The sequence below is a fragment of the Convolutriloba macropyga genome, unplaced genomic scaffold (assembly GCF_964194025.1).
Source record: "Convolutriloba macropyga unplaced genomic scaffold, txConMacr16.3 SCAFFOLD_1830, whole genome shotgun sequence".
Lineage (NCBI taxonomy): Eukaryota > Metazoa > Xenacoelomorpha > Acoela > Convolutidae > Convolutriloba > Convolutriloba macropyga.
The window spans coordinates 10001-33525 of record NW_027450798.1 but is presented as its reverse complement, the minus strand read 5'-3'; the positions used below and the strand labels follow the sequence as shown (position 1 = coordinate 33525).

General features: G+C 36.3%; 1 protein-coding gene across 1 annotated transcript in view; it reads right to left on the bottom strand.

The window, feature by feature from the left end:
• Nucleotides 1-6204: 6204 nt before the first annotated feature.
• The window catches only part of LOC142356166 (uncharacterized), a 24547-nt gene continuing 7226 nt past the window's right edge, over nt 6205-23525 (bottom strand). Inside the window, exons 2-5 of the mRNA XM_075408127.1 lie at nt 16363-16855; nt 14914-15221; nt 12625-13463; nt 6205-6707 (exon numbers count right to left, since the gene is read on the bottom strand). Coding sequence (XP_075264242.1) covers nt 6275-6707; nt 12625-13463; nt 14914-15221; nt 16363-16855 — 2073 coding nt within the window. The 3' untranslated portion in view covers nt 6205-6274. The remainder of the gene's footprint in view (nt 6708-12624; nt 13464-14913; nt 15222-16362; nt 16856-23525) is intronic.

Below are 23525 nucleotides of genomic sequence, written 5' to 3'. Positions count from 1 at the left end.
ACATATGGTGCTATTAATATATATGGTGATGGCGGAAAAACACTCATGATTTTTAAAGTTTTGATAAAGTATTTTGTAAGTTTTTACCGAATTCTCTAAATTGTACTACAATTGTTGCGATGTAAGTGCACCTAACTTAGGCTTTTATTTGATTTCTAGTGGACCATATAAAATTGAAAAAAAAAATGTTCCAAGGAACATCGAAGAAAATTTGAGCCTTTTAAAAGTTTTTCATGCCAATTTGTATCTTAGTCTCAGTAATTACCCGTCCTATCTTATTTTTAATGCAACTCTACTCAGCTGTTTTAAGTTTTTTCTCCAATGGCTTTCGTGCATTATAGAAACGCTTGACGTTTGTAACTTTGCCGAAAAGAATTGTTTTTTTTCTGGTGTCTTGTTACATTCTCATGTACATTGAAAAACATAAACCGACTAATGTTAGAAGAATTTCTCTCAAACGAAAGGCGAGGCAATTTAATTCAGATGCTGTTGCACAGATAATTTTTTCACTATGGGTGCAAAATTAGTTCCCCACGCAGGGATTCGAACAATGAACCTCTCGATCCCTCACCAGAAGTACTGCCCACTCGGCTATCAGGCGCCTGTTATGCCGAAATTGATTTCAATTTAGCACAAGAACAAGTTTTACATCTGAGTGAGAGTAGTAGGGATCCCTCATTAATGAAGAACGAAAGCGATAAAAAGTCACTTGAGAAGTTAAAGAATGTTACAGAAGAATAGCGAAAAAAAAGTCAAGCAAAAAACTGGCATTAAAAAAAGACCAACACGTTTATAATAATTGCTACAAAATTCACTTGGGAGCCTTTAAAGAGCATTTGAACATAAACATTTTTAGTCAATAGCAAAAGTCCTGAAATTTTTCGATATTTTTTTCTCGCATTTATTTAAACGAAGCTTGGCCTCAATTGGTTGTTTATTTTAGTTGCATGACAACAACCATCTGAGTAATGAACGGTTTTTACTTTTTATAGAAAAATGATTGGAAGTTTTCGAGGCTTTCAAATTACAGTTAAGGATTTTCAGCGACTTTAAGTTATTAGTTTTAAATTACTTCAGCGAGTTTATTAGTTTGAAATTTATGATTTTAAATGACGTCGGAGTCGCTGCATGTACGTTTGAAAACATACATACAGCGGCTTTTTATAAATATATATTCGAATGTTTTGAAAATTGATATTTATGAAATTATTTCAACTTTCAAAAATTTAGACTTCATTTTTAACGTGGACTGAAACGTTAAAAAGTATATTCAAAAATGAAAAATGTAAATTGTAATACCCGCCTGGTTAGAATTACATGCTGGAAATTTATAAATAAACTTGGTCATCAAAACGGTGGTTATCAATACAACATATCAACAGTTTATGAATCTCATTTCATCGGCATTTTTTATTTTTCACATGTAAAATGTTTGTTTTTATTCTCCCCACTTTGGTCAGGTAAAAATAAATATATTAGAACTGCACATTAATAAGGCTCCCGTTTTCGGCAATCGTTTTGGCGGCTCATCATAAAAGGACCAATCTGGACTCTTCTCATTCTGAATTGGTTAAATCTGGCCAAAAAGATCCAGTCAAAATCATCGAGGCAGACCCCTTGATCATATCTGTCGACAATGATTGCAATTTATAAATCATAAATATTCTTTTTTTCATCAAAAAAATTACGTTAGGCATAGGTTGGGTTTTCATTGATATAATTAAATAAAGAAAGTTTTCAACTCATTCAATGCTTAGAAAACATGAAGAAATATTATCTTGAAATAGCAGCTCTCTATTGAGTCACCATATTGCACGCGAGGTTTAAAACTGTCATCAGGTTGTTATAGTCATCGAGAAACTCTCAAACACCCAGGCGATGCAGAGTTGTTGATTAATTCAACGAGGAGCGATAACAATCGTGTGCTAATATAACTGATCAACTCTCGTTGCTTGAAACAACTCTACTCTTTTGTTCAGAAAACTAGAAAGTTCCGACACTCTCGCCATTCTTTATATAACAACAACAGTGCGATTAAAGAGTGCTGACACGAAATGTTCGAACCCAAAACACTGTATCGTCACTCGCTGTTTCATAATTTTGGGACCTTTTCTGTTTCGTCCCCCCTAATGTGTTTAATGCCCACAAGTATTACAAATTTAGTATTGTTATCTAGTACATTACTATGTAAGAAAATAGCACGTGTGCCTGTTGGACGTAAAAGATATATGTCCAGCAAGATTGGGGGGGGGGGGGGGGTGAATAGATCTGATTTCTATTGATTGACCATCTATCTCCTCAAAAAGATACATATATATATATATATATATATATATATATATATATATATATATATATTCAACGGTTGCATGACAAAATACCCAATGCCAAAATAGCCAATGTGCCAAAGTGCCCAATGCCATTATACCTAATTTATTCTCTTTGCTCTTATCGTTCAGTGATCCGATTAGAAACTAGCACTCGCTATTGCAAGCATGTTTTCTCGCAATGAAGTTGCTAGTTTAATCCTATGTTCGGTTGTGATAGTTTCACATGAATTCCCACGGGTCGCTAAGGCATGGCCATGGCCTGCAAGGCATGGCCAAAAAGACTAACTAAATTTTAAGCTGAATAATCGTTCTGGTAGTTGCAACAATATACTAAAATATTAGGTATATTTTGGGTATCTTGTCACATTGGGTATTTTGGCATTGGGTATTTTTTCTAACAACATATTCAACTGTTGTCGTTGCAGCGAGAATTGATTGAAACTATCTAACTTATTAATAGCCGCCCTCATCTTCTCAGCCGGCTATTATAGCGCTCCTATTTTGTTTTTTACAATTCAAAGAATTTGAATTGTATTGGGGCGCTGTCTTTTTTTTTAAGATCTGTTCACACATTTTCATGATATTTGAAGTCAAATTGGAGTGGTGATTTTGGTCACGCCGAAACAGGAATTGGAGCAAAGAAGCGAGTGGTTTTGCGGCGTGAATTTTTTCGCTCTAATTTTAAAGTAGAGTGAGAAAACCGTGTTTGAAAAAAATTCGGTTTCTCGGTAGTGGTTTTTTGTTCACATGCGGCAATTTCACTCTGATTTTTCCTGTTTTTTTCAATTTTTTGGATCGGATTTTTTTCTAAATCGTTTTTTCAATCCATTCACAGCTCATTCTGGACCTAGTTTTTTGTTAGAATCAAAATTACATATCTCACTAGTGGATTTTTGTTCTCCCTATAAGCATTTTGACATTGATTTTCTGTTTTTTTTTGTTTTTTTATCTGATTTTTTTAGAAATGATTTTCAAAATTCACTCAATGTCCGTTCTAGGTCTAGTTGTCTGTTAAGTCAATGAAAATTCTTTGAATTGTACGTCAGGACTTGTCCTGCTATGTTTTTTTACTGCGTCAAACTTTTTTTCGTTTTACCAATTTTGCGTGAAATCTTCTTGACTTCTCTAGGCTAGTTTCACTCTTCTGTCATTCTGCTCAAAGTCCTTTTTTAAACAGCAGCTGCTCAGCAAAGCAAGTCAAAATGAAGAGAGTCGGTAAAAAAAAACAAAGTCTGAAATAGAAACGAGATAAAGCTCATTTTTAGATGCCGGGTACTCGAACTTTGTTCTCATAAGTTTTAGTTACCATCTATTATGCTTATTGGTATTGATACTAGACCCTGTAGCCTCTCACTGAGAGACAGGAGTATGTCCAATTACGATTTGACATCAAAATAAATCGCACTCAAAAATGTTTTTATACAAATATCAATTTTTGTTGATATTTTTTTCTTTCAATCCCAATAGAGTTATGGGAATCAACGGCGGCTTTTTTCCGGCAATCTGCCGTGTATTTTTAATATTACAAAAAAATAAACATCTACATCTAAAAAATCTTTAACGAGCTCTCTCTTTTGTAATGCACGCATATCATATATTTCACACTTGAGAACAGGCCATTGGCCTAATAGTGATCTCCCTGTCATCGTGTTCATGTGATTCGTGAATGAACGTCATGGTTGTTTGATTTTGTTGACTAGACAAACAAGAAGAAGCGTTTAGAATGGAAATATAAAAGGTAATAGCCAGCAAATTTCCGGAAAATAACCGCCGTTGACGCGCTTGACGCACATCGGGATTGAAACAGAAAGAAAGACCGGAAAGAAATAGAAATTGAGAGAATTTCTTCGTGAGTTTCAAAAATTGCTTCATTTTGGCGTGTAGTTTCGGTTAAATTCTACATATACTTAGTTCAGCATATAAACTGACATTTTTAAGGCTAAAAGTGTCAGATAGCAATCTCTCTAGTGAACTTCGATAACCTAATGCCCTATGACTTTCTGGCCGGGCTCTGTTGGCTTACCTCGTTTTTTAAATTTTATTCTTTTGACAATGACCATATTCAATACATTGCGTAATTTAATGGTGACAACATAAAATCCAATCAATCAAAACAGTGAGGTAGGTAAACCAGGAGACAAAAGTCAAAATTGCAAAATATCTTCGGAAAATGTGATCAAAAGGTACAGCCAGTTCAAAAAAGACAGAAAAACAAGTTATCAATTGCCATCAATATAGTTTAATTAACTAAAGACCTGAAAGTTAAAAATTACAAAACAACATCAAATTTACACAGTCAACAAAACCATTACCCTAGATGCACAAAAATGATTAGAAAATCGAGAAAACCAAAAAGAAAACTTTTTTTCAAAGAATTCAGCCTTTTAAAACCACTCAAAGTAAATCATTAGCAAAGGACTAACTCTATGCATTCTTAAAACGAGTACACTATAAAACAACCTATTGGATATTAAGTACAGACAAATCTTAAATGGGGCAAAAGCCAAAAACAATTGAAACAGTCAGAATGTTTTCGAAAGTTAATGGCATCAAGTAAAAAAACAAATAGCTGTAAGTCAAAGCCATTAACCACAGCAAACGATAAAAATTATATAGACAAAAGGACAAAATTTTAGCAAATATGTTTGCTGCCAACAAGACATAAGAACTAAAAAAGATGGAAAAGTTCACAAATTAACTCAAAATTTTTGAGATCAAACAGCATCTCATTGAACAAAAATGTTAGCAAATTTGTTGCAAAAAAGTAATCACAAGTGCGCCGCAAAAATTCAGCCAAAAATGTCATTCTGGCCACTCACTGATAAGACCACGAAAAAATAAGCAAAAATTTGAAACTGTAACAAATCAATATTTTATAAAAAGTCAAAATTGGTGGTATGAACGAGAGCAACTAATACGATTCATTTACGCATCAATAGCATGAAATGAAACTTGTCAAAATCAGACTTAATGCTGCAATCACAAAAAATACAACCAAATTTTCATAAAAAATTCGTTGCCCCCTTAATTTGAAAGAACTTGAAAGTGATAAGTTTCAAAAAACTTGAATACAATTAGCAAATATTTTTGTGCTAAAATTGTGATAATGCTAAAATGTCCTCAAAAGTTTAAATGGTCATCATAGGTTATCCAGCGACGCGATATTAAGCCTGGAAAATGGTTCATTTGACCCTAAAAGTAGATAAAACCTGAAAAATGTTTAAAACCTAAAAATTTCACAGAACTTGAACAAATTTGTATTAAGTTGCAAAAATTAAGGATAACCTGATTGTCAAAATCCTTTCTGTGATTCTAAAATTGTTCCATTGACCCCTTTTTCAAGCCTTAAAAATGATATTTTAGCCTATAAATGTGATACCAAGTGAAAAATGATAAAAAAAAATTGAAACATTAGCGAAAAATGCTTTGGATCTGGTGTTGAAGTTGCCATAAACAACGAAAAGAAACCAACTACATTAGAATAAAAAGAGATTCAGTTGTGCATTACAGCCATATAGATTAAGAATGACCTTTAAAATAACGAAATTTTCAAATAAAAGAAAAGTTGACAAAAACCAGCGTAAATTGCTTGTTTTAGGGCTCAAAATCAGCAAAAACTGGCCTCTTAACCTTAAATTTAAGAATTTATGAGTTCCAGCAGTTTCAGTATATAAAGCTCCTGAAAATTTTTTAAAAGCAGCTGCTGAGGTTTTCTATCGCAACCTAAGGCCGGCCGAGATTTACCTGTTTATCCCGTTTCGAAAGCTCAAAGTGTTGGAAAAAATTGTAACAGCTTCTTAAAAAAGACAGAGCACCAATACTATCCAAAATCTTTGGATTGTGAAAAAAAGAGTGCCTAAATAATAGCCGAAGAGAGGCTGACGGCGGCTATGAAACAATTTGTTATCATTATTACTATTAACTATATTCAGTTGAATCTTTAATCATGCCTCGTCCAATTGCAGCTTTTGTTTTTGCTTCTTCGTTTTCTTCTTCTCTCGTCCCGAATCTGCTCTAAATTCATCCATTGTTGACGATATCTCAGCTTCAGTCATACTTCCCACCCGTGTCGCAGAACCTGTATCGCTGCTCATTTTCCGTCGCTCTGTCGTGAACGAAATTGAAGCCCTTTTCTTAATTCGCTCTCTAGTTTCATCCGCTTTTTCGACCAAAGCTTCTAGAATTTTGTCAAAGTTTCTAGAAGTTTCCACGTCGGTTCCAGGACTTTTCAATAAGCTCAGGTTTTTGCTACTACAAGCTGTTTGCGTGTCTGGAGTTGACTGGATAATCGACGGAGTGTTTAGTGACACCTGTGATCCAAATGAGAGATTTCCACACGACGAGTTGAGAAGTGGCGAGCCAAAAGTTGTTGCGTTTCTGAAAAAAGGAAACAGCGCAAGTTTTTTTTTGGAAAAAAGGATTAGTTAAGTTGACAAACTGAAAGTTATTGCTTCTCGGGGAAAAGCAATATAATAAGTATTGTGTGACAAATTTTATTTATCTCAGCAACCAAATGAAAGTCAGGTCTAGAATGTAAATGAGAAATTGCATCAGAATTTTCACGATTTTTAGAAAGAAAGACCCTAATCATAAAAACATGAACGACCGCAGAATTATTAGTTTTTTTGTGAAGTGAACGGCCTTACCGGTGATGAAATAATAACCATGTCATTTCTGATATAATATATATGCCAAGTCATTTTCAGTACGGGCCAATTCTTATTACAGGTCTTATTTCATTACTGATTCAGGGCTATGATCATTTTTGCACTAAAAAGACGAAGACTGGTAACACTTGCGTAACATATTTAACTATTTTTGCGGTTGTAACTTTTTTACTGAATAGCAAAGGTTTACCTTTCTGATAGTGTACCGAAGAGTTTTGTAATCAAGTTATAATAAAATTCAAGTTTAAAACAATTGGTTTAAAATAATATGTCATCTTAAGTTAGTTTTAACTAGGTTAAGGAAAGTTAATTTGCTGACAACGCTCTATCTTGTGGTGCTGATTTCAGAAAAAAATATTTCAAAAAAGGAAGTGAATTCCCTAGAAAAATTAAAAGAAAAAACTTCGGCTGAACAGACAGTGCCAATATTCCCAGCAGTTTGCATTTCCAGCAGTTTTGAAGCTCCAAGTGCTAGGAAAATGGCTGACAGGGCGTTTAGCCGAAACGGAATGAATGAGAAATTTAGCCGACAGTTTTGTCATAATTGTCCAAAAGAACTCATTGTCGATAAATCAGTAGTTTCGTGGACCATTATCTTTGGTGTGCGGTGGCGTGACGTTCCACTCCGCATCTCGGTTGCCCCAACCCCTGTTTGGTGGAAGATGCAATCACGGATAGACCTTGGTTATGCTAGATAATCAAAATCGTGCCGTATATCTTCCCGTTCACGAAGTACCGTTTTAATTTCGATAATCACAGCTTCAGAATTAATATGCTAGCCCATAATACGTTAACTGTCGGCAAATATTCTCATTTTGGTTATCAGCTATACGCCCAGTCGCCAGTACGACAACCACCTTTCATTGCTGTCTACTTGACAACATGCGAGGGAAGCGAATTCGTGGACATTTCAACTCGGCGGTAGGTAAAGATAAGATACGGTGGACGCCGTATTGGCCGACAGGGCATTTAGCCGACAACCAAAAAATGAGAAAGTTAGCCGACAATTTGAGTGAAATGAGCGATTAAATATAATCTGAAGCTGTGATTACCCAGTTTAAAACACTATTTTGTAAGCGAACAAATATACCGTAGTCTTTTTTATCAGTTAGCGTAACGAAGGTCCATCCGTGTTCGCAGCCCCTGCCCTCCCCCTGTCAGGGGGGGAGTGGGGTGCTGCGGCCACTGAGAGGCTTAGTGGAGCGCCATCAAGTATAATGGTCAACCGAACTAATGATTTTTGAACCAATAAGACTTTTTTGACCAATTTCTCATTTTTTTCCTTGTCGGCTAAACGCCCTGTCGGCCAATTTTTCTAGCACCGGTTACAAGGAAACAACTGTTGGTAGATTTGATTAGTGAGAACAATTCAAAAAACCTATAAAAATGAAGTACTCTATAGATTTTTGATGTCAACTATTGTTTTCATTGTATACAATGTATCATCAAGTCATTAGACAGGAAAAAAATAGAAAATTGATTATAAGCAGGTCAGTACTACTTCATATACTCATGACACATACTCTCGTCTTATTTCAGACAGTGTGTCCAACATTTACATACTACTTATTTGGTCGTTTTGTAACAGCAACAGCATGCATAGAGCTTAAGGTGAAAAAAAAACAAAAGAGATGTTTTAAAACCAAGGATTCCAGACCTCAACTGCCATGGAGAAAAATTTGGAGCAGTGGAGATCTGATTGAAAAGACAGAGAAAACAAGTATCTGGGAACCACTATTAGTCAACATTGTGGCTACGATACAGAGGTTGTAATTAATGCTGCTCTTGGAAAATAGCGTCAATGACAAAAAAATCTGTAATGAGCGATCAATTCCTCTCATTTGCTTACAAAAAACGTTTTGCGATGAATTGTCAATGGCGAATGCAAAGTAAGCCGATAGGCAAGCAAGCCGACAGAAAAGCAAGCCGAAAGTTATGTAAAAGCTATGTAATCTATCAGAAATAATACATTGTCAGCCGTTACAATCAATACTGCGCTTAGTATTATAGTGCATAATGTATTCCAATGCACCAAAGAAACAAAAATGCGTCAATTTTTAGACATCTAGTGGGTACGGGCCTCAGCAGACAGCTGTCCATGGCCATGCCTCTCATCCGCTGTGGGATGTAATCCGGAAATCGCGGGCCGGCCGCGACGCCCGCGAAGCCAGGGGCAACTTAAAATACGGTATCCGAAAATTTTTCGGCTTACTTGACCTGATTTTCAAAATTCGGCTTGCTTGCCTATCGGCTTGCTTGACCGCCACCATTGTCAATTGTGACCTACAATTTGGATATCTGCAGTAGTACAAAAATGGTGGTTCAAATGATCAAAATTTTTGTGACGGGTGCTATCATAATACGAATAGAATTTTTAGCTAAGCTGAGAAGGCAAACGAGAGTTCTCTGACAACATATAGCCCAAACGCATAATGATCAAAAACAAAATACAACATATTGTCAATTTTTTGGTTATGTCTAGCATTATTATTACCTGAATTACCCCCTTTTTTAAATTCTCGGCGAGAGTATTTAAAGTAAGAAAACAAGCTATATGAAGGCAACGTGAAACTAGCGTTTCTCTGAAAAAAAAACAATATATTGAGTAATGCGTGACAAATTTTATTTATCTCAGCAACTAAAAGGAAAGTCAGGTCTAGATTGTAAAATAAAAAATACATCAGAGTTTTCAAGACTCTTAGGAAGAAAGGCCCGCATCATAAAATCATAAACTGATCGCACTGATCGCAGAATTATTTTGATTTTTGTGTGACGTGAACAGTCTTGCCGGTGATAAAATAATAATCATGGTCATTTCAGGACAAAAAGAAACAACTCTAAACCAAACAGTCAAAGGTCGACAAGTAAACGACTGTTGTTAGTGTTGATTACTGCGACACATTCCAAAATTCACCTCAAAATGAAGTACGCCATAGGTATTTGTTGTCACCAAATGTTTCCATTGTATACATGCATCATCAAAACATTAGATGAGAAAATTTAAAAATTGACTATGAGCAGGTCAGTAACACTTGGTATAGGACGAAAATTTTGACCGATGGATTACTGATTAAACAGACAGCAAAAACAAACATCTGGGAACAATCAAAATTGACCTTCCGCACGATGCAGAGGTTGAAATTAAAACTCCTCTTGGAAAATATCGTAATGACATAAAAACTATAATGAGAGAAATTTTCCTCTCATTTGCTGTCGAAAGAATAAATTAAAACTTTGGTTGTAATATACAATTTGGATACTTACAGTATTGGAAAAACAGTGGTTCAAATGATCACTTTTTTGCGGTGTGATGCTATCGTTATATGAACTGATTTTACAGCAAAGCTGAAAAGGCAAATGAGAAAGCTCCGCCGACCTGCAGTAAAACGCAAAATTATCAGAAGCAAGAAGAAAGATTTTTTCAGTTCTTTGGTTAAGAAGCAAGATTTTGTTAATTCGCCTAGCTAAATTATTGGGTACTTTGTCATGTAACCGTTTCAATGATCTGAAACTTGGCGCATAAAATATGGATTAAAATGAAATTGATAAGTGCGTAGCATGATTGTGTTTCATTGATCTCCGGCATAGTTTTTGGTCAAAATGTATAACAGGAAAACAATGGACAAATCTTGCAACTAGTCGAGACCTTTTCAGATCAATTGTACCAAAACGTTGGTTATTGCATGACTAGCATTGTTGATATCATATCAAAAACGGAGTTTTCATTTTCCTCAAGAAGAATTGTAAAAGGACCACTACTTGAACTTCTTTTTGTTGTCGGATGAGATCTACAAAAACACTAGCAGATTTTAAAAGACAGTATTTTGAATAAAAAGTATTTTTTGCTTGAGTGCTTACAAAAATTAAGCATTTTAAATACGCATATAACCAAAAACTAGAAATTGCTAAAAAACCAGATCACTGAGACAGCGTTTCCAAATGTGACAATTTTTTGTTGCAATCGTAATTTCGTGAAAGATATGCAGTAATTTTCATACGTTCTCTCGTATCTTCAACATCTTATGCGGTGTGGTGCTATCGTTATATGAATTGATTTTACAGCAAAATTGAAAAGGCAAATGAGAAAGCTCTGCCGACCTGCAGTCAAACGGAAAATTATCAGAAACAAAAATCAAGATTTTTTCAGTTCTTTGGTTAAGAAGCAAAATTTTGTCCATTCGCCAAGCTAAATTATTGGGTACTTTGTCATATAACCGTTTCAATGATCTGAAACTTGGCGCATAAAATATGGATTAAAATGAAATTGATAAGTGCGTAGCATGATTGTGTTTCATTGATCTGCGGCATAGTTTTTGGTCAAAAAGTATAACGGGAAAACAATGGACAAATCTTGCAACTAGTCGAGACCTTTTCAGATCAATTGTACCAAAACAGTGGTTATTGGATGATTAGAGTTGTTGATATCCTATCAAAAAACGGAGTTTTCATTTTCCTCAAAAAAATTGGAAAAGGACCACTACATGACCAATTTTTTGTTAGCGCATGAGATTTCCAAAGAAACTAGCAGACTTTAAAAGACAGTAAATTGAGTAAAAAATATATTTTTTTTGCTTGAGCGCTCATAAAAATTATGCATTTTTAATACGCATATAACCAAAAAATAGAGACTGCTAAAAACGAATCACTCAGACAGCGTTTCCAAATTTGTCAAATTTTTGTTGCAATCGTAATGTCGTGAAAGTTATGCAGTAATATTCATACGTTCTCTCGTATCTTCAACATACATTGTTTTTTTGATTATTACCATTTCTCACAAATTATTGTTATAATGCTTTAATACAATATTCTTATAGCTCAGGTAAAAATCCACAAGTCATTTGGAATATCTGGTCATTTACTGGTCATGGCGTGGTGGCCGAGATGTAAGGTGTGTGATTGACACGCCAATGATTGTTAGTTCGATCCCCTGCATCCGTGAAGCTGTCTGTGTGAAGATGAGCTCTTACTTAACCATAGCTTCAGGTTGACCATAGCCTGACCACGCAAAAAAAAGTGGCTATAGTTACCAAAAAGGAGCATTCATGCTCACTAAATGAACAATCTGAGATGTGGGGAATAAACGAAAAGGCATCTGAGAACAGGCTACTGTTAATACACTGCAGACTCAAAGCCTAATGCTGCTCCGCTGCGATTACGCAGAAACAAATTTATTTATTTATTACTCCAATTTGAATTCAGTTTTAAATCGATTGGTTTCGCTTTTTTTCGTTTTTAGGAGTCAAACCCTGTATGTTTAGTGATTAACTAATCATTTCGATCATTTCCTACTAATTTGATAGGAAATGATTCAAATGCTGAGTTAATGACTAAACATACAGATTTTGACTCCTAAAAATGAAAAAAAGCGAAACCAATCAAGTTAAAACTGAATTCAAAATAGAGAAAATGACCAGATATTTCAAATTACTTGTGAAATTTTTTCCTGGATTATTAGTGTATTCAATTTATTTGTACTTATAATTTATTTGCATTGTCCATGGTTTTAATCGCTTAAAAAGAGGTGTGCCTAACCATTAACAAGGGTTCTAAGACTAAGTTATAAAGGGAATAACTTCCCGGAAGGGGGGATAAACAGTTTTTCACGTTCTGGATCGATCAAAACTCACTTGTAAAGAAGAGCCCATTTGCTGATAGTTTCCCTTTCAGTCTCTTCAATATTCGCAAAGATATTCTCAGCTGTCTGTATTACACTCTGCAGTTCGTCCTTCAGAACTTCAGGCAGCTGTTCCATAACTTCCTTGTCATTTTCAGCTTGACTTTTAGTAATCAGTTCCAGATTGTTCTTCATTTCGTCCAAAACCGATGCCAGAAGATCGTTTTGACCTCGGATGAAATCTTGTTCCGATTTCAGACATTCGAACAATTGATCAGTTAGAAACACACGAAAGTCGTCGCTCAGTATTTTTGACTGTTTTTCGAAATCTTGTTTCAGATCTTGCGCAAACTTCTTCTCAATTTCTCGATTTTTTGACAAAGTTTCTTCTGTGTAATTTTTGAAAGCCGCAGATTCCTTTTTAAACCGTTCGTCATTTTTAACTAGCTGCTTTTGAATTTCAGCCGCAAATTTATTCTGTTTTTCAGCTATTTCTTCAAACTTTAATATCTGATATTGGTTAATTTTGTCTAACCTGTCATTGCTTTTTATTATCAGTTCTTTCAACTTCATGGCATGCTCGCTGTTTTTATTTCGCGCTTCTAAAAGGTCGTTTTTGATTTTTTGGTTTTCGGTTTCGTAATAACTGAATATTTCTTTCTGACCAGATTCGACAACTTTCAGTCGACGCAAAACGTCCTTTTTCGAAACCGTCAAACTGTTTTTCATTTCACTCAAAACTAAGTTCATAGCTCGCAAGTTGCGCTCTTTCGACTTCTGAATTGTTGTTTCCAGATACTCGTTCAACTCTGTGAATTGTTTTGCCTGATTTTCGCTCAGGCTGGCCACTTCCTGAAAAATTGAAAAATGAGTAAATTTAGTTGAAATATGACATTCAACTAGTGCTCTCCAGGTAAAGTGCCAGACGTAAACTAATTCTTCCCTGGATCACTCAATCATATAACTTTCTTCGATTTCATGTCTGCTCATATATAATTTGTATGATTTCTTAGCAGTCATACAAAGTTATATGATTTCTAGTAAATCATACAAGAATCGTAGAAAAAATTTCAAGTCGAAACTTTCGGAGGAAACATTTTTTTTTGGAAATCATGCAGTGTCATAGATGACACATGAAACATTGATTTGTGCCAAAAATTCGCGTAGAATGTAATCAGTGGGCATTTAAAATTGATATATCAGAAATGTATTATAAGTATATTGAAATGATTTTCAAGTTATTTGCAAAAAAATTTCCAATTTAATGAGCTTTTATAGGTATAAACTGGTTTTTATAGAAAATCAGAATAAAAATCTTTAGTCTTAAAGTTACACATGCTATTTGATTTAGCAACCAAATTTTGCATTTCTGCCTTTTTTGTCGATTCTTAAAATGCTGCCGCGCAATCACGTAAATTATACCTTATCGATAAAACATGAAAACGTAAATTGAAGGAAAAAATTTACGATTCTTTGTAATCCTATTAGGATTATATATGATTTCCTGTTAATCATACAATGATCATATAGGATTTCTTTGGTTTCATATTTTGATCATACTAAGAAGTCGAGTATGGACAGTATCAAATCATATATGTTCTTTGAATAAATCAATGGAAAGTCAACCAGTGTCACTTGAGAGGTCAATGAAAAGCCGACAAGTAATAGTTCGAAACCATCGATGTCGTCACCATAAAAATAGTCAACTATAAACATGAAACCGAATTGTTGTGAAATGGAAAAAAAATTGTTTGAAGAACGAGACTTTAATTCATTAATTGGCTATTACTTCTTAGTTCTATCATGGCCATTAGCGGTAATGTTGAACCTTTCAATAACCTTCAAAAACCGACAACCTCAAAACTTCCTAAGTTTCAAAACAAAAAAGAAAAGAAAATCCTAAAATTTGAAACCAAAAGAACGCGAAAAAATATGAGAAATGGGAACAAGCACGAAAGTGTTTGCATTTTGTCTAAGCAAAACAGACATCGTTCTTGTCTTAGATTGTATTTTACACTTAAAACCAACATTTTATAAAAATTTCGGGCTAAATTATGCATATTTGATTGTTTCATTAGTTCGTGCATAGCATAAGGCAAGGATTCAGAGGGAGTTAGCTTACTGTGAGAAGTAAGCTAAAAAACAAAGTATGCATATCCCAAAAACATGGAAACAAAGTTTAGAAAATTTGCCAAAAACTTGATAAGTTTAGAAAACTTGATAAATTTAGAACCACATTTATCAAGTTAATGCGGTTAATAAGGATAAAAATTTTGTGTCCTATTATTCTGACAAATATTACCTGCGTATGTTCGTCATGCATCTCAGCCATTAGTAACTTTTGTTCATGAAGTTTGACAGAATTCCTATCGTGGTTCTCATGAGCAACCCGAATCTGTTCAATCACCCTTGTCTGACCTTCGTTCAGCTTTGCGACTATCTTTGGAACGTGCTTAACGTAGCTGAGCAACTCGAATTTTAGTCCACTGACGTCATGTCTGAGTGCTGTCAAGTCATCGCTTCGAAGTTCTTCTTTCTTCTCCGTTTTTATTTGGTTGCGCATATGTTGGTCTTTCATCGCTTTTAAGATTGAGTTCAGACGTTCCTGAGCTAGAAATGGAAAAAAAACATGTTTTCAGGAGTCGAAGCGTGAATTCTAGCTTTTGTGATGAAAAGCGATGGATGCGGCGAATAAGATGGGAAAAAATGGATGTGGCGAGTCATAAAAAATTCTCTGCTAAACTTAACGCATTTCATAGAAAAAATTCACCAAATTCATCGCATCATATCTTTAAAATAAATTTGCGATGAATATTTGTTCCACTGCTAATCACGGGATTTGACTAAAAAATTGATTTTATTCTGTTTAATTGATCTTGGTGATTTTGACCGCAAAAATTGCAGTCTGCGCTGCAAACTTTTCATGTTTCAAAAGTTATTTTGAGAAAAAAATCCAATAAAACAGTTTTTGTTCTAAAAACGCTCATTGAAGTGGATTCGAAGTCGGCTCGGTAAATTTATAACTCCGATCTATAGTATTAATAGGAGACCTGTAATCAAAGAAAATCGCGTAACTGGAGTGTCAAAAGCTGAAGTTTACTGTGCTTAACTGGTTAACTGGCGATTTCTGTTCACATTTTTTTTCACGATTATCTGACAGTTTGACCAACCCCAACACAACCCCCGCCCTCCAGATAGAAGTTTAATCGTCTTCAAAATGTTTTGTTAATGGATTTTAAGTTACATGACAATTCAGCCAATGCCATTTTACCCAATGCCATTTTACCCTACGCCATTTTACATAACCTGCCATTTTACCCAATACCAACTTACCCAATGCTCTTTGATCTTTTCGTTCAATTATCCGATTTCAAATTAGCAGTCGCTATTACAAGGATGATTTAAAGTATTTGTGGATAATATAATACCATGTTTGGTTAATTGTGATAGTTTCATATCAAGTCTCACGGGCCATTTATTTTATAGTCGGCTAAATAGTCGTTCTGCATGGTTAATTTAGCAAAAGGGTAAATTGGGTAAGTTGGCATTGGGTAAAATGGCATTGGGTATAATGACATTGGGTAAAATGGAAATAGGTAAACTGTCCTGACACCGGGTTGCATAACCTAGTCTAATAAAAAGCAACCCATAATCAGTGTAAAAACACGAATTAGTAAGTTCACCCAGGCTGGTGGAAACGAAAACTTTTTCACAGGAGGGGGGGGGTATTAAGTTTGCGCATATCACTTACCGACTTTCTTTTTCCTAACTTTCACTCTATACTCTGGGTCTGCTGCATAGTTCAACCACTTCAAATTAAAACACATCGAGTCCAGTTTGTTCAGCAATCTCAGCAACTTCCGAACTGATGGAAAGACATTGAAAGGCGAAGGAAGCCGCGAGTCGTCCGAAATAAAGTCGGCGTAAATACCCGAACGTGAAAACTTCCACTCCGTGTCAATATTTTCCTCAATACTGTCCAACGTTTTTGTAATCATGCCGACCAGAACATTCAGCAAAACAACAACAGCCAGAAAATTGAAAAGGACGAAAAGAATTGAGCCAACAAGAGTGTGAATTGTCCAATAAGGGTAGACTTTTGAAGCGAAAACGAGACTGGAGTATCCAAAAATGGTCCAGTATAACTGGTATAAGCAGCCACCCAGTGTCGTGAATTGGAACTCGTGTCGTTCGTATTTCTGCCGAACAAGCAAAGGACACGCTATAGAGTCGTTTGAAGCAGCCTAAATAAGATGACGTCAGATATACAAAATCTTGCAAAACCAGTTTTCATGCAGTTAATTCCCAATTCAGATCATACGAGAAAGCCGGTTTTTAATGTTTCACCAGCCACTAATTTTATTTTAAAAATTGTTTAACACCTTAAAAATATGGGTCTTTTCGATTACAGCCCCTCCCCCCACCCCAACCACAAATTCATGGGCTCCATTATGGTACAATTATCACGATGGGGGATAGGTTATATGTCCAATAAACGGGAGGGTTGGCCATAAGGAAAAAAAACCCAAAAAATGTGTCCAAAACCTCTCAAGCCCTCCCATTAGTTGAAAGTTGTCCAAAATTCCCAAAATTACCCTGCTTCTGGCCATGAATTTTGTTATCAAAAACAACTTAATTTGGGTGGGGGTTATCGTTCGAATGTGCTAATAAAAAATGTTGTTTGTTATTCTGATTTAGATTAGATATATTAGTTTCCTTTGATTGCGAGTGTTTTGTATGATTGTAATTTGTGTTGTGTGGCTCGTGTCGAAAATCACTTCCGTTCATTTTCACAAAAGAAGTCATGTCAGTGACATCCTCGGCCCCAATTGTAAGATCACGAATTGTTGCTGTACTGTATGATATCGGTGTAAAATCAGCAAGATAAGAAGACAAGATAAGATAATCGATCGCAAATATAATAATCGGAAAAGGAAGTTTGGGAGGAACTAAAGTTATGAGCGACTGAAAGGGGGAAAACGAAATTGAGCAAAAGAATAGCCCAAAAATAGTTTGGCATGCAATGCTTGACTATTGATCGCAAAACTTAGACATTTGATGTGAAACTTTGCAATAATGTAACTTGTTGCATCAAATTTTGGGGACAACTTGACTTACAATTCTATACCTTTTCCTATTGAAAACAAAAGTATACATCTGCTCGTGAGAACGAGAACACAAAATAACTCATTTGTTTATTAAAACTTTGCTTAGCTTGATGACTGGTCTTACTTTCTCGCCATGTGGAGTGTTCAGTTTCACGGAGCGTACTACACCATCTGAACCGGGATAAATTTCTATAACTTTTGCAAGAGGCCAGAGACCTCGTGGCGTGAATTCTTCAAGTAGCCAAACCAAATCATTTACCTTGAAGTTTTCAGAAGTTTTGTTCCACTTCGACCTTGTCTGTTGATTAGGGATGTATTCGCGAAGAAACCTATTCCAAAAATGCGAGGCTAGTTCTTGAGCAGATTTCCATGACCTGGACACGGTGACCTTTTGCGTTTCGAAAAGACCAGGAGGGTAGTTAACTGACGCTCTTCCGAGTAAAAAGTGGTTAGGCGTGAGAGGCAGAGAATCGTTAATTTCACTCGGGACATTAGTTAGAGGTCTAGAATTCATATTGGATTCAATCTCACATACCAGTGTCCAAAAAATATCATCTGAAAGGGTTCTTGACCCAATTACTTTAAAAGAGATAACTTGAATATCTGCACTAGGCGTTCCCAACTTCCACCGAAGTGTGGAGCCGCAGGAGGGTTAAACACCCACTCAATTTCGACCTGCATCAGATGCAAATGACCTGCAAAATCATGGGAATTTCTAAGGCTTGCAATACTGGATTGCAAAGAGTTATTTGATCCAACAAAGGATTTTCCACAATCGGAAAAGAACTTTTTTGGTTTTCCTCTACGGCTTATAAAGCGACGGATGCAATTGATTGTTGAATCTGTTGTCAAGTCGACAGCAACTTCTAGAGGGACAGCGCGTACTACTAAGCACGTGAAGAGGAGTATGTATCTAGGCCTGTTTCTTCCATGTTCTTTAACTGGAAAGGGTCCTACGAAGTCTAAGCCTGTGGTTTGAAAAACTTGATGATTTTCTCTTGGTAATCTGAACTCTGTGAGGTCAGCCGTTTGGGGGGCAGCTACTTCTTGAATCATACGTCTGCATGGAATGCATTGTCTAATTGTTTGTTTGACTACCACCCTGCACCTAACAATCCAACAGAGTTCCATTAATAAACTTCTAGTTTGTTTTGTGCCACAATGCATGTTTGTTTGGTGAAAATGTTTTACATTTAGTCTAACACTCTGATTATTTCCATCTAGGATCAACGGGAAGCGCGCAGTTTCTATTCGCAATGCTTTAGACAACAGTCCTCGAGCACGCAAGTGCTGGTTATGATCAACGAATGGTGATAATGATACAATTCTACTGGTAGATGATACTGCAATACCTTTTCTTAAGTTCGAAATTTCCGATTTAAAATCTTGATGCTGGGCACTTTTTATCAAGTAATTGTACGCTTTTCTATAGTGTGCTAGTGACAAAATGGATTCCTTTTTTCTGCATTTATCTGCAAACAAGAAAAGCGCTGCAACTCTAAGTAAACGATTCCAGTTGCTGAAACGCGATATGTCAATTTGGCATTTCAGTTCTTTTATTGGATCTGCCATTATAATTTTAACATGTTGAGCAGAAAGTAAATCTTGTTTCGGCCATGTGTTTTTATTTTGAGACAAAAAGGGTGGGCCTAATAGCCAACGTGAGTTGACATTCATCTGGTGAACGTTGTAGCCTCGGGTACAATCGTCAGCGGGATTTCTGGTAGACGAAATGTAGAACCAATCTTGGGCAGAGGAAACGTCTAAAATTTTGGCTAGTCTGTTAGCAATGAAGATCCGATGACGAATCTCAGGAGTCCGTAGCCAATACAAAACGGTCGTACTATCAGACCAAAAAAACTTGTTTATGGATTTCTATATCCATCTCATCTTTGACAAATTGAGCTAGTTGAGCACCATATACCGCAGCCTGTAATTCCAAATTAGGAATCGTCATCCGTTTTATTGGCGCGACTCTTGCTTTACCAATCACAAATGCGACTGAGACGGATTCGTCAATGTGTTCAATTCGTAGAAAACTGACTGCTGATAATGCTAACTCGGATGCATCTGTGAACGTGTGTAGTTCAATCGATGAAACCGGTATCTCGTTAAACAAATTGCGAGGAACATGTACATCCTGAAAAGACAAAGGTTCTTTTTTCAGATTCTCGAAATCAGAATTCTCATCGATGGCTTGTCCCATTTAGGACCGTGGTTCCATGCTGCTTGGAGAACTTTCCGGAATCTTATTGTGAAGGGGGCGATAATTCCTAAGGGATCAAAGATGGAAGCAACAAAACGAAGTAGTTTACGCTGACTCGTTTTTTCATCGAGTTTGATCTTATGGAACAATTTTTGCTCTATAACAAATGTATCTGCTTCTGGAAACCAGGGCAAACCAAGAAACTTTTGACTTTGTGGTGCGGATGTTTCTGGAATAAGTCGGATATCCGGATTCAGCAGGTCAAGAACTTGATGACTATTTGAATTCCACTTTGTCAGATTGAAGCCACCAGTAGCAACAACCTTGCGAGTGTCAGGGATAATGTTTGTAGCTTCATTTGGACTTGATACGGCAACAAACAAATCATCCTTGTAAACGTTCCGCTCTATAACCTTTTGAACACTTGGATATGTTTTTGCATTGTCCTGAGCAGATCTTCTGAGCGCGTAGGATGCTATGCAGGGTGAATCTGTTGCCCCAAAAATATGACTTGTGTATTCGTAAGTCTCTATGTGTCCACTGTTGTTCCAGAGGAAGCGTAAGTAGGGTCAACTTTCACTTGCATGAACATTTGTTCTATTTCTGCGCACAGGGCAATTCAATTCTCACGAAACCTCATAATGACACGAGTTAAGTTGCTGAGCAAATTTGGTCCTTTCAAAAAATTAGAGTTGAGGGACTGACCCTGGAAAATGCTGGAGACATTTGCAACTCTACGAACCTTACGAGGTTTATTTTCATTGGTCACTGGGTGATGAGGCAAAAAGGAGACATTATCTGTTAGAGATTCGGAATCATGCACTTTGACAACGTATCCTTTTTCCCAGTCTGCGTCCAGAGTAGCCTGGTACTTTTCCTTTGGTATCAACTTTTTTGAAAGCTTCTGATCTAATTGGTCAAGTTGTTTTAATGCTAACCATCTGTTGTTCGGAAGAAATGCACCTTGCTTCCAGAGGAGACCTATTTGATAATGACCGTCAACAATTTTGGTTGTGGACTCTAAAATTTCAATCGCTCTTTTATCGTTTTCCGACAAAGCTTTTCGGGGCGATGCAATGCCCAAGTTTTCCACTTTCATCCAATCTGGAACCAATTTGAAAAGAGAGTCGTCCATATTAGGGCAATTTTGCACCTGAGTATACTGTACAGGTGTAGACCCATTGAAAACTAAATTCTTTTTACCGGCGCACATCCAGCCTAATGGAGTTTCAACGCCCCATGGGGCATTTTTTGGACCTTTTATAATTTGTTTATAGTGAATCAAGTCTAATTTGTCAATGCCTATAATAATTGAGACATTGTTCTGTTCAAAATCAGGAAAATTTTTATGACTGAGATGATCATAATTATTGCACAAAGCGTTTAGTTGAGCTACATTCACTGCGGACATGTTCAAATCTGGTACTGCCATAACATCATTATGTCTGACAGGTTGAACTGAGCTATCTATTGGCTTTATATCAAAGCAAACTTTGGAGCAATCAATTTCCTTAGTCGTGTGATACCCACTTATAGGCATTTTACCTGTTTTTTCGAGGTTAAGACCAAGTTCTTTTGCTGTTGATTTCAGAAGTAGACTTTGACAGCTACCGTTGTCTAGGTATGCGTATGTTTTCACAGACTGGTTTCCATTTATCAATTGAACTGCCACAAAAGCCAACTGGCCTGTTCCAACAAATTGCACTGGTTTAACGTTTGAGTTGCTTTTGTTCACAAAACTATCGTGCAGAAGTGTGTTATGTCTTTTGCAGCAGCCTTTTCAGCGGCAGACGTTTTTTTGAATTATATTGATCTACATGATGATGTCCAAAACAATTGAAACAAAGCTTTTGCTTCATTACATAATCTTTCCGTTTTGGGGGACTCTGTGCTTGGAAATGTATGCATTTGTAGAGGTATTGGCAAGTGTCATTGTTAGGACAACTAACGCTTTCTTTCGTCTTAGACTGAAATTGCCTTTGTTCCCTGTACTCAGCAATTGATGCTTTGAATTCGGATTTGCATTAATTCTAGTAGAGTAGAGTGCGACGTTTTCCAGGCCATTTTATGAACACCAATGTTTTGAGAAGATGGGAGGTTTGAGTTTGTTGGTAAATCTCGGCATGCTTTTGCGTAGTTTAGGAGCCACTCAGCAACCGCGTTTAAAGATGGCTGTGTCATGGTTTTTTCTAGGACGTAACGGTTCCATTCGAGTCTGACTGGATTTGGTAATTTTGTTAAAGCTATGTTCATGTTGATTGTGGAGTGAAGATCATGAAAAAAACCGAGTTGTTGAAAGGTGTCGACAATCGTTAGAAGAAATGAGGAGTACTGGGTATAACTTTCCGGATTTGATAAGTTTGGATTTCGAAAGTTTGATAATTTGTCCAGAAAAGCATTGACAATCCTCTTTGAATTGCCAAAATGTTCTTGCAGTCTTGATAGAGCTGCTGCGTATAAATCACCGTTGCAACCGTAGCCATCAACTAGTGCTTTAGCTTCTCCTGTGAGCAGTGATTGCAAATGGATCATTTTTTCAGCTGACGACATGGGTGATTGGTCGATAGTTGCTTTGAAAATGCTATACCATTTTATCCACTTCATTGGATCACCGTTGAACGTTTCTGCATGCAGTTTCGGGACAGATTTTTGGAAGCAGACTGACATCAAGCTGGTTGAACATTGGTTTGATCTTTCCGCGTTTAGAAGTCCTCGATGATCGAAGTTATTGTTTGATGCGTTGCGATTTGTTTCAGGGAAAATACTCTGAGGAGTGGGCCAATTGAAAGAATGTGCGTTAAGCAATGACGATGGGGCGGCGCTAGAATCAAATAGTACGCTGCTGGGTGCAGAAAAAACTGACATTGTTGTTCACAGTGGGCGCTGATGAACTGACTGAATATTGCTCCCGATTGCTGATATCAAGACGAGGTTGAACTGGGTTAGTAAATTGGAAATTAGAGCTGTCCGGTGGACAATTTGGTCTTTTGGTGACACCAACACTGAGGCTGAAGTCCTCTCCATTATTTATCTGTGACTTCCCTTTGACGTATTTTTTGAAATTATCGATACACCTTTTAACTTCTATCTTAAGACGACTATGTTCGCGAAAAAAATTGCTCTGTTCTGACGGATCAATCAGAATTATTAATTGAGACACTACGGTTTCAAGTTTTCGCTGCTTCTCTTTTATCTCTTCGACTGTTTCCTGTAGTATGTCAACATCTTCTGAATCATCAATTGAGGAGTTTAGGTATTCAAGGTGAAAATGAATATCGTCCGTTATAAACATTTTGGAAGATTCAAGCATCTTCTGTTCTTGAAGTGTTTCTGGTTTTTCTTCAGAGAGGCTCTCTGTTGGAGCACTAGAACATTGATGAAGATTCTCCAAGATAGTTGTTTCTCTCTGGTCGCTATCGGAGTTAGCGGTTGACTGAGTGTCTACCATGACTATAACGTAGACTGTTTTCTTTACCTTGTTGGAGAAAAGTTTTTGGTTTTTGGTTTATGTAACTCACACCAGATAAGCAACACCAAATTTATTCTCAAATTCCTGACAGCTTGACAATTATCTGGTACAAATGTTTTCTAAGGGCTACT